The 17,629-nt window shown below is 40.0% G+C and overlaps 1 protein-coding gene across 5 annotated transcripts; it reads right to left on the bottom strand.

The window, feature by feature from the left end:
• Positions 1 to 575: 575 nt before the first annotated feature.
• Positions 576 to 17,584, bottom strand: ZBBX (zinc finger B-box domain containing). 5 transcript variants are annotated; one of them, XM_088171064.1, is made up of 18 exons: positions 17,262 to 17,584; positions 14,362 to 14,427; positions 13,579 to 13,666; positions 12,970 to 13,083; positions 11,685 to 11,784; positions 10,549 to 10,597; positions 10,310 to 10,419; positions 7,644 to 7,818; positions 6,676 to 6,796; positions 6,069 to 6,202; positions 5,761 to 5,864; positions 5,326 to 5,429; positions 4,710 to 4,741; positions 4,009 to 4,286; positions 3,198 to 3,357; positions 2,578 to 2,733; positions 1,527 to 1,659; positions 576 to 825 (listed from the first exon to the last, which is right to left on the bottom strand). In XM_088171064.1, exons 3-18 carry the CDS (start codon positions 13,644 to 13,646, stop codon positions 750 to 752), a joined length of 1,914 nt encoding a protein of 637 aa, XP_088027190.1. In that variant the 5' UTR covers positions 13,647 to 13,666; positions 14,362 to 14,427; positions 17,262 to 17,584; the 3' UTR covers positions 576 to 749. The 5 variants fall into 5 exon arrangements, with proteins under 5 accessions (XP_088027190.1, XP_088027189.1, XP_088027193.1 ...); XM_088171063.1 differs by having other exon boundaries at positions 17,450 to 17,576; XM_088171067.1 differs by having other exon boundaries at positions 3,198 to 3,351; positions 17,450 to 17,574.
• Positions 17,585 to 17,629: the final 45 nt, after the last annotated feature.

Genomic DNA, 17,629 nt, shown 5'->3' with positions numbered 1-17,629 from the left:
ACACAAATACAGCAAGTTCAAAAGGACAGTTGGGGCTGTTTGTTAAAATTAAAACCACACAGGATGATTTAAGCTGCATTTCCTCTTTGTTCTTTTCATTATCAAAGGCCTGTAAGGCAGTAACTTACAGCACAGCTGGATTTGCCTGGACACACTGACCTGGAACTGGAATTTTGGAGCAGGGAAAGAAAGAGAATTCACTCCCAATTGATTCTGAGCAAAAGCTGGCTGCTGGTCTGGGCTTCCTGCTGGAGTTAGGAAGAAAGGAGTGTGGCAGGAGAAGTTAAATGTACAATGGAAAGCTGGCAAATTCTATTCTGCAAGGTGCAAGTGCTTTCCAAAACATGTGACAAAGTGTACTTGACCTTAGAGACCCCTCCTGTGCTTCTCACCACAAACCTGATCATACAGAGACCCCCAATTTATCCCATTAATACCCCTGGGGTGGCACCCTCAGCTTGGCAACACAAAACCACATTTGGAGAAATAAAATTCCACCTGCAGGCAAGAAAACTTACATTGAATTAAAAATAATAAATAAAACAAGCCTTAAAAATAGCAGCACAAGAGCAGTTTTCTTTTATTTCTTCATAGTAATAAAAAAGCCAAATCAAGCTATTTTCAAGAAGTTTTAATGACAACTTTACAGAATATTCCTTAGTAAATGTCTTGAGCAGCATTTAAAACATTTCTTGATCTTCTTGGCTCTGAATCACACAAAGGTGGAGACTGAACTGAGCTCTCCATGTTCACTGCAATGCCAGAACCTGCTGTTTGTCCTCCAGAATTGCTTCCTCAGCATCCATTTGGCTTTCCTCCCAGTCCCTTGAAAGAAACACACCCCAGTGATTTCCAGCACCTCCAATTCCCCAAGGTCTCTGCTTTAAGCCTTGCTGACATATGTTCACATATGTTGAACTAAAAGGCACAAAAATAGCTTTTACTGGAGTGTTTGTCAGTACAAGCTACTCTCATTCAGCTTTTCCATCAGTTTTTGTCACAAATCTCTGAATCAGCTCTAATCACACAGCATGGAGTTCACTTCAGTGCTTCTCTGACTCTTGCTGGTTATGAGATCCCAGTAAAAAACCAGTGAGACACAGAACTTCAGGAACCTCCTTTTTTCCACTCATCTCCTCAGTGTCCAAGGCAAAATAAATATATGGTGAGCTAGAGGTTATTAGCCCACCTCCTCACAACCTTTCAAAGCTACCTCCCAACTCAAGAATGCAGATGATTTTTAAGAGATTTACCTCACAAATCTCAGAGCTAATGCATTAAAAAACCCACAATCCCCAAATTTATCATTTGGAGTGTGAACAAAAAAATGCATCTCTCAGTTCTGACTGAGCTGCCTGAGAAGGGGCTTGGAACACCAAGACACCACACACAGGCCATGCTGACATTTGTAATTAGCAGGTAATGCACAATTAGACAGTCGAGGCTGGTTTTATTTCAGTTCTGACATGGCTGGCATCTTTATAATCAAAAATATCATAAAAACACACCCAGCAAGTTGAACTTACCCAAAAATATCAAATGTGTCGTGATCTTTCAGCTCCAGGGTGTTCTGGAAATCTGCATTTCCAAAGATCTTCTCCCAGGCTCTGCTGGAGGAGGTTCCATCTTCACAAGTTAAGTCGGAATGATTTTCAGGGTCTGAAATGTTTTAGGAGCAAATATGAGCAAAAAGATGCAGTATCTCCACTATTAGCTGGAAAAAAAATTCACAGTATTGAGAAAAACTTGCCATTAAAAGTCTCAAATCAACTCTAGCCGATGAAAAAGATGACTACAAATTAAGATTGTACTTATCAATATATTTGTAACTTCTTTATTAACAGTTATCAATTCACCACCTCGTACCTTCAGAAGTACCTTTCAGAAAAGAAATACATGATTTAAGTATTCTGCACAATGCCACAAATTTTGTGTGAGTGGAGACACTGAATGATTGGAGAAAGCTCAAAAGTTTGGTTCCTTTTTTTTTTAAATTTAAACTAACATGAATAAAATATAGACCCTTTCCAATATTTTCCTGGGATTCAAAATTGACAGCTTCGATTTCTGCACACAGCATTATTTAAATTAAAATGTCAAGCCGGTTGCTCATGATGTGAGAAATAATGCAGAGCTACATTTCTTGGGTTGAAATTGAGAAAGGTAACACAAAAGTGCAGGTACAGTTATTACTTGTGTCCCTGTTTCTTGGACTTCATATAATCAGACCTGCTTCTGTAGCAGGAAGAAATCCTTTATTATATCACTCCCAAATTGTACCAGAGACTACCAACACACACAGATACAGAAACTTCTTCCACAGAGTTTATTCTCTAAATATTCAAGCCAAGAGGGGAGTAAAAGGGCAGCAGCAAAGCAGAAACCAAGACAAATAAAAGGAATTATTGGTGATAGCTGAAAAAAGGTAATTTTTAACTCCAAAGCCTATTCTCACCAAAAAAAACAAAATACAAATACACAAATTAAGATATAAAAATTACAAATTCAACAGAGTGTCTCCATTTCACACAAACAAAATTTACCTAATTAGGACCTGAGAACTGTGGCTGTCCCTACCTGGCCATGGCATCCATGCTGCCATCAGAGGAGAAAGTTTCTTTTGAGCCTGGACAGCATTTGCAGCTCTGTTCTGTTGACTTTCCAACACACCTTGGACTACAGAGTCATCAGCATATTCACTTAAGCTCCTTTCAGAAACCCACTGCCCATCTCCTGAAATCAAACATTATTAGAGGAAATTATTTACAGGTTTTGTGTTAATATGTATTTACTCTTCCTGTATTTGCTGCATTTAATATGTGAATTAAAGAAGCCATGCAACAAATTTTTTACAGGTATATAACAGACTAAAAGCTTGATTTCAAGATATGTATTTGATCAGATTAATCATGCTCACATGTTGTTTCATATACACCATGAAAAGCAATAGGAGCCTCATGGAACCCTATTCTCAGAGGATAGATTTACATAAATATTACAAATAATTATATAAATAATTATATACATGTATGGCACTCGATTCCCTCCAGGTAGGGATTTTATTTTATCCTTGCCCAGCACCACTTGTGTGACATGACTGTCACCCTGAAGTGACTCTTACAGCAAGATGAATGGAAGGGAACTGAAAAAAGATGCTAAATATGTCTAATTTTGAGGATTTATTCACACAGCAGTACCTGGAAAAGGGATCCTCCTGTCCCTAGGGCTGGAGGCAGCAGCCAGGGAAGAAGGTGCCTCCAGCTTTTCTTGTTTAGGGTTTGCACCTACAACAAAGAAACCTTCAAGTCCCTGATATGATGCAGAACCACATTTCTGTCTTTTGGCTGCATCCTGTAACTTGAATAAAACACAGAGATTAGAAACAAGAGAGGAAGCAGAAAACATTTTAAGTTGCCCCTGCAAATTTAGATTAATAAAATGTTCATTTCATAGAACTTGGACTGATTTTGACAGCTAGCTGTAATAGATATTCATGAGGATGATGTTTTTGCTCAAGATGTGATTTAAAATCCTAAAAACTTCTCATGTTCTGAGATTTTGAGTCTGTTCTTTCACTGGGGACATGAAAAGCAGATTTTCTTTGTGTTCACTTTTGGGTACATAAAGGAAGGTGATCATTGTTTAACTATGACTCCAAATCAATGTCCCAACCTCTTCTATCACTTTTTGTTTTTAATTTATTTTCACCACATGAGGATCTGAATAATTTGTTAGATATGATCACCATTTTTTGGTCATTCAGACAAGAGCTGAAGTACTGTTAATACAAACACGGGAAGAGCTGCTCCTCCAACACCTTTCTTTTAATGTCTGAGATGAGTTTGTTCTCTTTTCCTTTTTCTGAACATTAACAGAAAACTGGCAACACAAAGTAGAGGTTTTCATCCCCTACATACCAAATAGAGCAGGCAGTGACAATCCTCTAAATCTAAAGCAGATAAAGCAGCATCCTTCATCTATTTAGCAATTAAAGACATCAGAACTTACAGCTGAAGGTTTTGTAATTACAGGCAAGACCAAACTCTGGCTATTGCAGACACTGCCCAGTTCTTGTGGCTCTCTCCTGCTTTCCTGCAGCTCTGTCTCATGGAGATCTCTGTTGCTTTTTAGTTCAGTTCCAAGGAGATCTTTGCTCATTCCTTCAGTGAGGTCAGAGATCTCCTCAGGAAGTTCACAGGAGCTCAGTGATGTTCCCCCAGCCTTGGGTTCAATACTCTCCTCCTGCACTGCATTTACCTCAAGAACACTGCAGACAATTGGTTTTTCTATAAGAGTACAATAAAATCATGGAAATAGCAATATTCGTAATGGAAATGAATATTAATTATCACCTCCAAGTCCACTGTTTTCTTCATAAACTCAAAATACAAAATCACCATTAAAACTGAATAAAGGCAATTGTGGAAATTTAATAAAATTTCCTTAAGAGCATTAAAAGGTTTGAAATTCATCCTATCAGGCTGTGAATGAGTCTCTAAGTTGGTTTTCTTTGTTTTACATGCTCATCACAGTGCTCACACAGCACATCAAATTGTGAAAATTGTGATAGCCCAGAGAATAGTACATAATTTAATGACCTTTAATTATTTTTCAGACCACTTAGTTGACCACCCCATCCTATATGAGAATGATAAACTGAACACATTTATGTATTTCCAACAAAGAACTTAATAACTTTTCACATTTACCTTGAGAAATTTCTTTAGGAGAAACAGGATCACTGTTGAGAGGAAAAAGTAAAAACTATTAAGTGTCATCTGAGGAAGTTAAATGGAAAGACTTCCCCATTATCCTCATTTCTCTTTTAAGGGGCTAATTCTGTGTTGTTCTGGTCTACAAATGCTGAGCTTTGCTAGAGGAAGGGGAAAAGAGCAGAAGAACACAAAAAAGCAAACCAGGTCACAGTAACTCAACTAAATGTTGAGACATCAGAAGAATTGCAGGTGTATCAGTTATTGTTTTTGTCTGGAATTACAAGGTTAGTTAAGCAAGAGTATCTTCAGCACTGATCCATGGTACAGTCTGTATGTGAGTTCCTGCTCCTGCTGAGGTAAGAGCTCACAAAAGAGAAATTTTACTAAAATTCAGGACAAGCAAATGCAAAGAAATGCATTTTATGTGAATTAGGATTTCAAAGTGATGCCTCTCCAGTTACAAGCAATTAATATTCCTTAGTTGCTTTAAAACAGTGTACACCTAACTCAAATATAACTGCCTGCAAAGAACAGCCCCCATTGCTTAGGAACAAACCCCAAAATTGGGATTATTTCCTTTTCTCCCCCACAATCTCTGTATTTCTGATACCTTCCACACTCCAGTGGGTCAGCTTCTCCTTGCTTATTTAACCCCACAGCTCCAGTTTCCTCCACTGAAGAATGTGAAGATTCTTCCAAATCCTTGCTAGGAGACTGAATAAAAAAAACAAAAAAAAGAGACCCACGTGCAGCAACAGATTAAATTTTTTAAAATAAATAAATTTTAAAAGTGCTGAAAAGCTGCCAGACTTTATTTGGGTATAAATCCCATATAGTGCAGGTCCCCGGACACAACAGAAAAAAAACATTACAAGGAATTTTTGGAACAGTCAATTTTCCACATTTATATGGAAAACAAACAATGCAGCAGTATTTTTCCTTATTGGAAGTTATTTAACTCTTGCTACTTTAAATATTTAACAGATCAAGACTTGAACAAATCAGTTCAGCGCTGAGATTCATGAAGTCTTTTATCAGTACTCACATCATCAAGGAACTCAATTTTCAAAGAGGACTCTGCATTTTCAGAAACAGTGTTGGATTCTTCAACTCTATAAACAGATGCCCAGTATTTCTTCACCTCTTCATCTGTGAAATAGAAATTATTTCATGCATTTCAGTTTTTCCTGTTGAAAGCACACTCAAAAAAATGCAACATTTTTTTGCATTGTGAAAAACCACAAATTTCTCCTTTTATTATTGCTGCTTTTAGCAGAAACTGGTTAAGAGTGGAAACGTTCAGCAATCATGGCAAAGAAATCTCAAGGAAAAGGTATTTTAGATGGAATAAACCTGTTAACTCCTCAATGTCATCATCATCATCTTCTCCTTGTCCCCCTCCTCCAGCCCCAGCCTGATGAACACTCAGGACTTGCACAGGCTTTGAATCTTTCATGCAACTTGCAAAAAATTGATCGACAGGAGTTCTGAAACAGGAAAAAAAAATAAAAATCAATCTTAAAAAGTCATATTTTTTTTAATATATCACCAAAAAAATCCCCTAACTCCTCCTAATTTCATTGCGGTGACTTTGCTCCTCAAGAACTCATAAAACAACCCTATAATGCCCATAAAAGAATCCTGAATATTTCTTTTCTCTATAAAACTCCTGTAGCAAATGCCCCAAAATCAAGCAACCAAATATCAAAATCAGTCTTCAAATTCTACAATAACCTGTTAGCAAGGAGAATCTCTCTAAACACTCACTCTGCAGGAATTCTGAACTATGAAATGATCAAGTGATCTAATTAAAATAATTATTTTATTAAAAATAAAGCCCCTTGTATACACTCTCCTTAACCCTTGATGTTATATCTAATATCTTAAAAGTTTCATCTGGATTTTTGTTAATTCAGTATTTCTGAAATCTTTCATTAGGACCAGCAAATTCAACAAATACCTTCTGTATTTCTTGAGCAGGAGTTTCTCCATGTAGCTCAGGCCATCCTTCTGGAATTCCACATGGATGGGCTCCTTCAGAGCACCAACATTGGTCTGTACCTCACAAACCCCCACAGGCTCTGTCAGAATTATTTTAAAATATATATATACAGCTGTTCAGGCTTATAAACTTGATCTTTACCTACATTATTCTTGAATGAACATCACATTTGGGTCTGTGCTTAGCTCAGTCTTTGCATAACTCCAAAATTTAAATGGCCAGCAATATTATGTTTACAGAACACATGCAGTAATGGGGGCAGCCACAAAAACTTATTTATTACAGATTACTACACTGGAGCCATAGAAAGAGTGGGGGCATGGAAATCCATGACTCCACAGATCAAAATCCCACAGAACAGAAAAAAATCAGTTTAATATTATTTTGTACAAAAAGCCACAGGAAAAAAAAAACACCATCCGTGGACTAGAGAAACAAGACACAGATTGGATTTGCACAAATCCAATCAGACCAGAGGAATTTTCCATATTTTTCCATACATACTTCAGCTGATTGCAGCTTTTCATTGGGACAAAGAAATATTAAGAGCCTGTGGAAGGCAAGCAGAAAATGTACTTGGATAGAACACACAAAATCCTGAGCCCTGCACATTCCTTGCCTCAATTTAAAACTGGTTTTATGTTTGAGCACTGCTGTTCATGCTCAAGTGACACGTGAGACAAAAAGCTATGGGAAGGTACAGGGACATGGGCCAGAGATCATTACAAAAACTGAGCTAAATACTCTGCATATCATTAAAAAAAAAAAACCTCCAGAGATGATTGTAATTAATAAAGGCACACTGAGAAAGAATAAAATGGGTTTTCTTAGCTTCACATAATATCTGCCCTCACTAATCTATAATCTAACTTCCCCAAGTGGCTCCAACTGTGTTTAAAATGTCATTAAACCAGAACAAACCATACCTGATGGGACCCCACTGGCACATGGATCTCCTCCAGGATCACTTTTACCTTTCCTCCACTGAAGCAAAGCTTCCTGAAAAGACTTTGCAGACACCTCCTCATCAAAGGCACCACTCAGCAACAATCCTTTGTCCTGCTTTCCAAGGTTTGCACAGGCTGGTCCTGAGGCTGGTTCCTAAATCAGTTCCACAAAATTACTGATAAAGTATTTCTGACTAGCAGCAGCATTTTTAGCGTCAGTGTGGAACTGCAGCACTCAATTTTCTGGGCTCAGCTGAGATACCTGGTAATCAAGATCACTGCCAATTTATGTGATCTTGCTCACAATTAACTCCAAAGGTCTACCAAGAGCTAAATAAGAAAAAGTTTTTATTACCAGACACACAAACTCCCTACTTTTAAAGGTTTCTGGTATCAGAGAGCAGTGGCCATGGACACCCACATCCCATGTACAGGAGGGATTACATGAGGCATTTAATGCAGCATATCTCATTTAAAGGGATTTATGAGCTCTGTGCTTTACTAATGAAGAGCTGCTTATTGAAGCTTCTCAGTGGCCAGGGGCACATCTGGAGAGGTCAGCAAGAGGAAAATGGTCATTTAAGGGGCCAACTGGGATAGCCATTAAAACAGCAGTCCAGGGAAGTCCAAACTGTAATTGATGAGCTGGACTGAAAACAGCTACAAAACACTCCTACACTGGGACTTTAGTGATATTTCAACCTTTATTAGAACGAAGGAAATTACTGTGGAAGGTTTTCATTACCAACTCTTAGATGATTATCAAGCAAAACCACAAAATAATTTGTGTATTTATGGGAAAGATGCTTTGTCTACACATTCTCCACGTGAGGGACCTGTTCTTACCACAACAAAGCAGCAAAGGTACAGGCAGAGAGTAATGAGAGAGTAAAACATCAGCACACACAAAATCGGGATGTTTTCCCAACTCTTTCTTTCCACCTGCCCTATGCTTTAACTGATCCAGGGACTGATTGCCCATCCAATAGCTCTTGTGATTTGCACAAGCAGTAAATGGTGGCTGTTAAAGGTGTCTGCACGTCCAGGGCATTCCCCGATCGTCCCGCTGCAATGCGGGGTGACACCGTGTGAACACGGGATGAGCAGGGAGCAGCTCCAGCGCTCGGCTGCCCCTAAAACGGGGCCAGAGAACCGCAGTCCAACTGCTCCCAGCAGCAGGGATTTCCACTCCCGTTACCCATGGCTCGGGCTCCATCGTTCCCAGTTTCGGGATCCCCCAGGATTTCCACTCCCGTTATCCATGGCCCGGGCTCCGTCGTTCCCAGTGCCGGGATCCCCCGGGATTTCCACTCCCGTTACCCATGGCTCGGGCTCCATCGTTCCCAGTGCCGGGATCCCCCGGGATTTCCACTCCCGTTATCCATGGCCCGGGCTCCATCGTTCCCAGTGCCGGGATCCCCCGGGATTTCCACTCCCGTTATCCATGGCCCGGGCTCCATCGTTCCCAGTGCCGGGATCCCCCGGGATTTCCACTCCCGTTATCCATGGCCCGGGCTCCATCGTTCCCAGTGCCGGGATCCCCCGGGATGCGGGAGCGCTCCGGGATGCGGAGCGGCCGGAGCGTCCTGCGGGGCCGCAGCGCCCTCGGGCGGCGATTCCCGGCACTGCAGCGGCCCCCGAGCTCCGGGATCGCTCCAGGGCCGGGAGCGCTCCCCAAAAACCTCCGGGAAAAACAAAACACAGCGCACGGTCTGCGCCGTGTTCTCTGTTCCCTGAGCGTTAATGATATTGGGAGCACGGAAGCAAAATCCCCGTGGTTTTATTGGCAAGTTATTTTAAATTCCAAATCGGCACGTATTTTTTTCCCCAAAGACACACACAAAATATCAGTTCCTTTTGAGGGTTAGCAGCTGCAACTGGTTTAATAAAATAATGGAAATAAATCTCATCATGTATTACAGGATGGGGAGAGGCATGTCTCTAAGAGAGATGATACTTTTTTAAAATAAAAATGTTCTTCTCTTATTCAACAGTGGAACTTCTCTACTCACATTGGTTACTTTAAAAATTGAATTGTATGAGGCTACACCACACTTTGGACACGGGGTTGCCTATTTATTATTTTTTCCTGTTTGTAATTCCTATTTCCTACTTGCTAAAAGGCAAAATACTCTTATTAAATAGAAATCACCTCATACTTGATAATAGAAATTTCCACCCTAACACAGCCAACAAGGTGCCAGCTTGGAAAGCAGTCAGAATTCAACATGTGCCCTGAGCTTTATCTAAGGATTTAAAATTACAAAACCTTCATGGACCACTTAATTTTGCCCCCTTTTCTTGCAACCATACATCTTATTTTAATCACAGAGAAGTGTTCCTCAGTTAAGGATGAGATCAGCCTTCTTTAGTCATGCCCACATGCTGAGTAAATTAATAAAAATACAGTTTAAATAAATTCTGCAACTGCTACCAGTGGTCACAGATCTGATAAAAGAACCACTTATTCTGTTTCCTTGCACTCAAGGAGATCAGTCTGTAAAATTTCTCTTTACTTTATGGGCACTAAGTAATTATCAGAGAGAGAAAGAAAAATGTATGTCTACATACTGACACACACACACAAAAAATCTTCACACATTCAATGATGTTGCTTGAGAGTGATTTTTAAACCATTTACTTACCAGTAGCCCACCCTTAATTTTAGGTGGTCCACAGGCCATCCCCTTCACTCCCAATTTTTCATGAGCTACAACATTTCCTCTTTCAGGCTTAACTGTTTTTTTCACTGGCTCTGGAATAAAACAACAAAAAAATCTCAACTAATCCAGTGTTCCACTCTCTGATTTCTTCATTGTTTAATTGCAGCAACCTCTATCAGAAGTCTGTTCAAGTTTTATTTGGTTAACAAAAATGTCTTTACCTTGAACCTGGTTCTTGAGTACTTGCAGCTTCACTTTTTCTGGAGAAAACTAGAGGAAATAATAATTACACATAAGGTTCTAATGATAATGAAAAAAGAGTAACTTGTACAGAACGAAATGGTTTTAGGGAAATAGCAGGGCATGCATTTAAAGAGAAAATTTCATTTATTTCTCATGACAGATGTGAAGCCCAGGACAAGTTTCCCTCCCAAGACATGAACTATTGTCCACATGAGCCTTCCATGATCTAACATTGCAGCAATTGATAATTTTCAGCATTTTTGCTCCTCAGTTTTCCACTGCAAACAGAGTTCACCCCGCAGCCTCACTGCCCCTCAATCACCCCTTATTTTAATTTTGCCCCTTTTTAAATCCTGCCCCGTTCATCTCCTCAGCCACCCCAGCTGAAAGCTGAAGTCTTTGAGGCAGAAGCAGCTCTGAGTTCCTTGTCTGAGAGAAGGGGGAAGGGAAAGAGGTGGGTAAAGAAAACATTTTCATTCTGATCCTCTCCTCTCACAGGTAAGGAAGCAATTTTATTGAAGTTTTCATTTTCTGCCCGTTTAAGAAAAATTGCCACAGACTTTTCCAAAAGAAAATAAGTACCCCATTTGTACATACTGAAAAGAAAACAGATTTTTCGAACATTTAGCAGGAAATTTCTACATCACTTTTATTAGGTCTGAACAAGGATCTCATAGAACAAGAGGCAATAAAATTGAGTTAAAGAGAAGACTTTAACTGTGGTCTATTTTATCTGTGAAGGCAGAGAATTTGCACCCAAAGCCTTTCAAGTATTTCAGATCCAACATGAGCAGCAGCCAGCCAAAGGACAGGCTCCTGATGACTTCCACCACCACCAGTGCCTCTCTTACAGGATTAAATCTGTAGGAACAGTGATAATTTGCTGTTTATTGCAACTAAAACCCAAATAGATCACCCAACAAAACTTGATGTTCCTCCAGCTCAAAGGAAATCAGAAGCTTGGCATGGAAAAATAAGCAGTCAGGAATTTTACTCAGATGGGACTTAACCTTTTGGTTTTACAGTATTTGAAATTTTTCTGTTCTGCAGCATACATCCAGTTCTAAATCTTGTTTTATTTTAAATAGCTTTACTTGCAAATATGGTTTCCTACCTTTTTCCTGTTGTTGTCATTATTTTGTGCCACAGCTTGGGCTTGGGTGGTCCTTAGTGGTCCTGTCTGCCCAGATTTCCAGTGATAAGCACCTAACTTCCTACAAACCAAGGCAAGAAAAATATTCAAAATTAGGCCTTCTGCAAGCAAGAGAAGGAAAAATGGTTTTTCTTCAGCTTGTTAAATATGAATAAAACATCACAAAAATAAAATTCTTGTCTATAGAATCATCAATTCCCCAAAGCACAAGTAGTCCCTTCCAATGAAACCTGCTTCATGTCTACTTTAACAGCAGTAAATACAACAAATGTGTAAGAAAGTACTTCTTTTAAACCATTAAATTGGTACAAATATTAAATTTAAAAAAAAAAAATCTTATCAAGTCTCCAAGGCTGGTTTCAGAAGAATAAAAACACAAGTACATTTTGTGTGAGCCTTCATTGTCCAAATTTACTCCAGGACTTCATCCAGCACTGCTAAAAATGCAGGAATTTTCCTTTCCAGCCCAAACCACTCCATGATTCCAATGGTGCAAATGCCAAAGCCTCCTGTCCTCAGAACTCATTACAGCAACCCTATCAGGGTGTGCAGGTACAAGGCCTTGAGAAGAAACCAAGAGCAGCTCCACGAGAATAACATGGACACAAAAGTGCCACCCATCACCTGGAAAACACTGCCCCAGCAGTGCCAACAGCAGCACCCAGGGATCCAAATCCAAGGCATTTGCATTCCCAGTGACAAAGCACAGCAGCAGAAAGTCAAGGAAAAGGAAGCAGATGTTGCAGGATTTTGCCAACATTGAGAGTGACTCAGATTTAAACTTCACTCCAGCTTTTGCCTCATTACACCGTGCTCGGTTCCAAGCCTTGTTTGCCATCATGCAGAATTTGCCTCTCCAGGAAGCCACACAAATGTAAAAGGGGATTAAAGCCAAAATAAAGCATCCTCTGCAGAAACCTCAGAAATAAACAAGGGTGCAGGAGAAACTACTCTGTCTATTGCTTGAAAACTAAGGTGACAAATCCAGTCAAAAAAAAGGAGAGGAGGGAATAAATGAGGAAAACTGATCAAATATCATATGAGAGTTGAAAATTAACAAAGTTATAGGGCAGCAAGTTTATCATTGGGATGAAAGACTGTAGAGAAGAGACTGAACATAATTGTGAATCCCAAACTCTTCAAGAGATCCCATGTGGGGAGTTGGAGGTGTGGAGGGAGCATTTCATTGGATTCCTTTTTTCCAAAGGGAAATTGAACATATTTTCCAAAGAGAAACTGAACCCACCTCCTCTCTTCTTTTTCTCTGCTCATGTTTGACTGCAGCTGCCATAATCTCTTCTCCATCTCTTTGTTTTCTGTTTCTAACTGTGCTTTCTCCAACTGCAATTCCTTGACAGTTCTGGAGGAAAGAGTGAAATATTCATTACAAATCAACTGGAAGTAAGGCACCTGAAGAAGTTTAAAGCAGAAAAACAGAAGCTGGAAAACTTGTCATTACAGCCATGTCCCTCTTCTATCTCCCAGCAGGACTGAAAACAGCTCTGGAAAATTTAGGGCAGGTCAAGTGCAAATTCCAACACAAAACTGATATAACTGTGCCTGTGCTGTACTCAGAAAGGTTTGGGGTTTAATTGTATTAAAATAAACAATCTCCTGATTTCTTTAATATGTTTGTATTTTCCAGTAGATACACAGGGTTATAAAACCCCTAACTTAATCAGAACATAGACTACAGCCTGAAAAAAGAAAGGCTTGTGGATGAAAGCACAGGGAAAATGCCAGAAAAGAAACACATGATTTTTCTTGCTCTTGCACTCTTCTAGTTAACGTTGCATTAAAACTTATTAAAATTAGGAAAACGCATCTCAATCCCAATCAGATAGAATGCACTTACTTTGTTTTTAATCTCATTGAGGTTCCAGCTTTTGAGCCTGGGAGAATTACAAAATCATTGACATTCATGATGCCCAGTATAACTTTTCCTAGAAAAGAGAATTTCAATGATCTACAGTTAGAAACCTGTTGAAATGGGAATTTGATTGAAATTAAAACAGTAAAAAACTCATTACACATCCAAAAATATTCATATATAGAGGGAAATGGAGCACAAAACTTGTTTATATGAAGTGCCAATAAAATCCTAGAGCAACTCAAAATTAAATTTAACTGGGGAAAAAACCCTTTTTTATTACATTTATGATACCAGGGAAAAGATTTTCTTGGCTGTTTCATTTGGGCAATTCCCTAAAGTTCAGTGCAAGCAGATTAATATTAAAAACACAGCTTTCTTGAACCAAACCCATAGAAAGCACCAAGGAGGAGAAAATTGTACCAATGGCTATGAAGTCAAACCATCTCACCGGGTTTGGGAAGATGAATTCCTTCTGTAACAGACAAATTGATACAAAGGAACACAATAACTCAGCAGAGTTAATCCCTCCTCTCAAGACTTCAGTGGTATTTAGAATAATTTCTTTTTTTTTTTTTTTTACCCAGGTTGTAAAATAAAATACTCTTCCAAAAAGCAAATTCATACAAGGTTTAAACTGAAGGTGAACACCCAGACCCTTGCTGGGGTTTGTGAGATAACTACAGTTCAGTGCAAAACTGGGCATTTCCTGCTGCTGCTGGCATGCACATGGAAAAAGAAATAAAAGTTGACAGTCCAGAGACTCACAGCTGACAGGGTGCTTGGAAACTCCTCTGCAGCTCGTGGATCTCAGCTTCCTGGGGAGAGCAGCACCTAATGAATGATAAGGAGAAGCTTAGGATTGGAAATATCCTAAATGGAAAACTGCCTGCTCACAGGTAAACCTGAACTCGAGCATTAATACAGATAAAATGTGTCCAAATATCTCCACCCACGAGGCCAAACACCTCAATGGCACATGCAAGTTAACACACCTGGTGCCACAAAACCTAAAATGCAACACTTCAGTGCTGACAAAGCATCAGATTTGTGCAAAAAACAGATTTCTTAGAGTGTCAGAAAACCCAAGCACTCAATTCCAACATCATTTCAAAACAGTAATTTCTTTATCACGTTCCAGGATTAAAGAAGATTTCATTAATTTTGAATAGAAGAAAGCTTTTCTCTTGGCATATGTGGACTGGCAGGACCAGCACAGCTGGACAGGAGGAGGTCACACACTGGATTTGAGGTGGCCCAGAGGCTACTTAATAGTAAAAACAGAGGCAAATGACACAGGTCAGCTGAACAAGCTCAAGGAGGGAAAGTAGCTAATAAAAAAGTACCATTTATATGAGTTAACTTTAATATATTCCACTGAAAGCAAATATTTAAAGGGATAACTTAAAAATGCAGTAATATCAGAGATAAATATCAGAGATGCTGTGTGAGAATATCAGAGATAAAAAGCCCTACAAAGTTTCAGGAACATTGAGTGAGGAAAAAACAGCATCAAGTTGTAGATAACAGGGGATAGAGATACACAGTTATCAACCCCCTGAATTATTCTGAGAAAATACAGGAATTCACTGAACAGCATAATCCTGTGTGGAATAAAAACAACTGTTAAACACTGAGACTGGAAGAATCCAAGTTAAACAAACCCCAGGGTGAAATGCACACCAGAGCCTGAAGGGCATCCTGAAATATCCCTGAGCTGCCAGGGAAGTGCAGCAAAGGCAAGCCCAAACTCCTCAGAAACAGACTTGGAATTTAAATACACAGTGGAGTTTCCCCTTTCTGTCTGGTTTTTGTTTAATGAATCCCTTTTCTCTCTCTAATAGAGATCACAATTTGCCAGCGAGGCAAACACTAAAGCAGCTCATCAACATAAATAAATCAAGCACTAATTAGCCACATCCTTTCTGCCTGCTCCTCTGCCACACTGGTACTCAAATTTCATCATTCCAGCAGGTTCCTCTGTGCTCATAACGGATGTACAGTTAAAAGTAACAAACAAAAACTGCTGTTTGGGCTAAATGAAGTTTGAGTCAACTTTAAAGACTGCATAGCTAAATAAATCCAAATACCACATAGCCTGTACTTGAGCTTAGCTCAAATCTCTTCCTAATCAATTTAAAGACAGGTTTATAACTCACAGACAGCTGAAGATGGGTGTAGTTTATTTCACACGACAAGAGTTTAACTGGGGCAGACTAAATTCCAACAGCTTCCTCACATCAATAAATCCATAAAATCCAAGGGGATACTACTGTCTATGCAACAGCTCACATCCAATTATCAACACCATGAATGTGGATTTCACACTACACTAAGTTCCATCCACTTACCAATAATTCAAACCAAACTATTTCCTTTGAAGATTTAGTCCAAGTGCAATAAAGAGTTTGTCTAGCATCACTCCCCACCCATTTGCTGTTAATTACAATGACTGAGACTTCTGGTCCTTCCAAATATTTAACATTATGCTAACTACCTTAAAGAAAGAGGGAAAATAATTATGTTAAAAACATAAGAAATAAGAAAAAAACTATATCACATAAACTTTAATTCAGGTATGCTAAAATAATCCCAGCCTTTCAGAATAAAGTCATATTCTCCATGCCCCAACATCTGTGACATTTCATACTCCACTTTCTATTTTTAAGCCAATTATCCATTTCTATGTGTAATACCATACAGCACACAGAGAGTAAGACCAGGAAAACAACATGAAAACAGCTAAATACCACTTTCCCTAAGTCCTTTTACCATGTTTTGCCAATTTCATCATGCTTTGGAAAGATACATAACCCATAGAAATAGGTGTTCAGTTTACAGAGTTACCAAGATAACGGATCTTTACTGTTGTGGTGGTTTGAAATAGCTTGGTTTTCAGTTAAGGAAAAAAATTATAGCAATTGAGGAAAAAAAGCACAGTCAAGCCACTACAACTTAACCAAGAGCTGTAATTTCAGCTGCATTATAAATAACTTCAAACACAAAGGCCACGAGCAGGATGGTCCAAGCCTCTCCAGAAATCTACTAAAAAACCCAAACAAACAAAAAACAAAACACCAGGCAAAAAAAAAAAAAAAAAAAAAGAAAAAATAAAAAACCAAAATGCAAACCAAAAACCCTTACAAAGCATGTTCCTCAATAGAAAAATCTTCTTACCCACACTATGGAGCTACAGCCACTGCCCTGCGAGATGCAGCAGCTGTGCCCCAAGCAGATGGGGCTATAAATAATAAATGTGGTGATAAATAACAGGCGGGGCCATAAGTAACAGATAAGGGGATAAGTAACCTTAAAACAACAGGTGGATAATGGCAGCAGGGTCAGTGTTTGCCTTTAAATCCCTCTCCAGCCCCGGTGTGGGATGGGTTGTGGGTTGTACTCGGTCCCGATGGCAGCTCTGGGGAACAGAGCAGAGCACAGGGCAGACAGAAATAAAGGGGTAAAACAGTAAAGCCGAGGGGTTGTTCCCGTGTCTTTTCAAGCTTGATGAAAAGTCAGCGGCACAGGGAAGAATGAACTGCCCGGAACTGTAATTTAAAATCTGAAAGGTGTGAGAGGGGCAATAAAGAGAGCAGCGCCAGGGCGAGCACAATTGTGCGGGTGCGGGGCCAGGGCACAATTCGGGCACATGACACAACTTAACTTACACCTGCCCGGGTACTCTCAGCCCTCCTTGGGCACCGGACGCGCCTGCTGGGCCGGAGCCTCGGCTCCTGCGGGGAACTTATGGGGAACTCCAAGGGGAACACCCCGGCCGGAGCTGGGAACTGAGGGCTCAGCCCAGCCGGTGCTCGGGAAGAGCTAAGAGGGTGTTCTGGGGGAGCTGAGGGCTCACCCCGGCGGGGGCTGTCCCGGTCCCGGTCCCGATCCCGGTCCCGATCCCGGTCCCGGTCCCGATCCCGGTCCTGGTCCCGATCCCGGTCCCGCCGCTCCTCGGTCCCTGAGCGTGGCGCCGTTGCCATGGCAGCGCGGGAGAGACCATTGGGCGCGGGGGGACACGAGGGGAGAGACGATT

This window comes from Sturnus vulgaris, chromosome 10 (genome assembly GCF_052056855.1).
Source record: "Sturnus vulgaris isolate bStuVul1 chromosome 10, bStuVul1.hap1, whole genome shotgun sequence".
Classification (NCBI taxonomy): Eukaryota; Metazoa; Chordata; class Aves; order Passeriformes; family Sturnidae; genus Sturnus; species Sturnus vulgaris.
The sequence above is the reverse complement of the archived record's forward strand: the minus strand, read 5'-3'. Positions and strand labels throughout refer to the sequence as shown.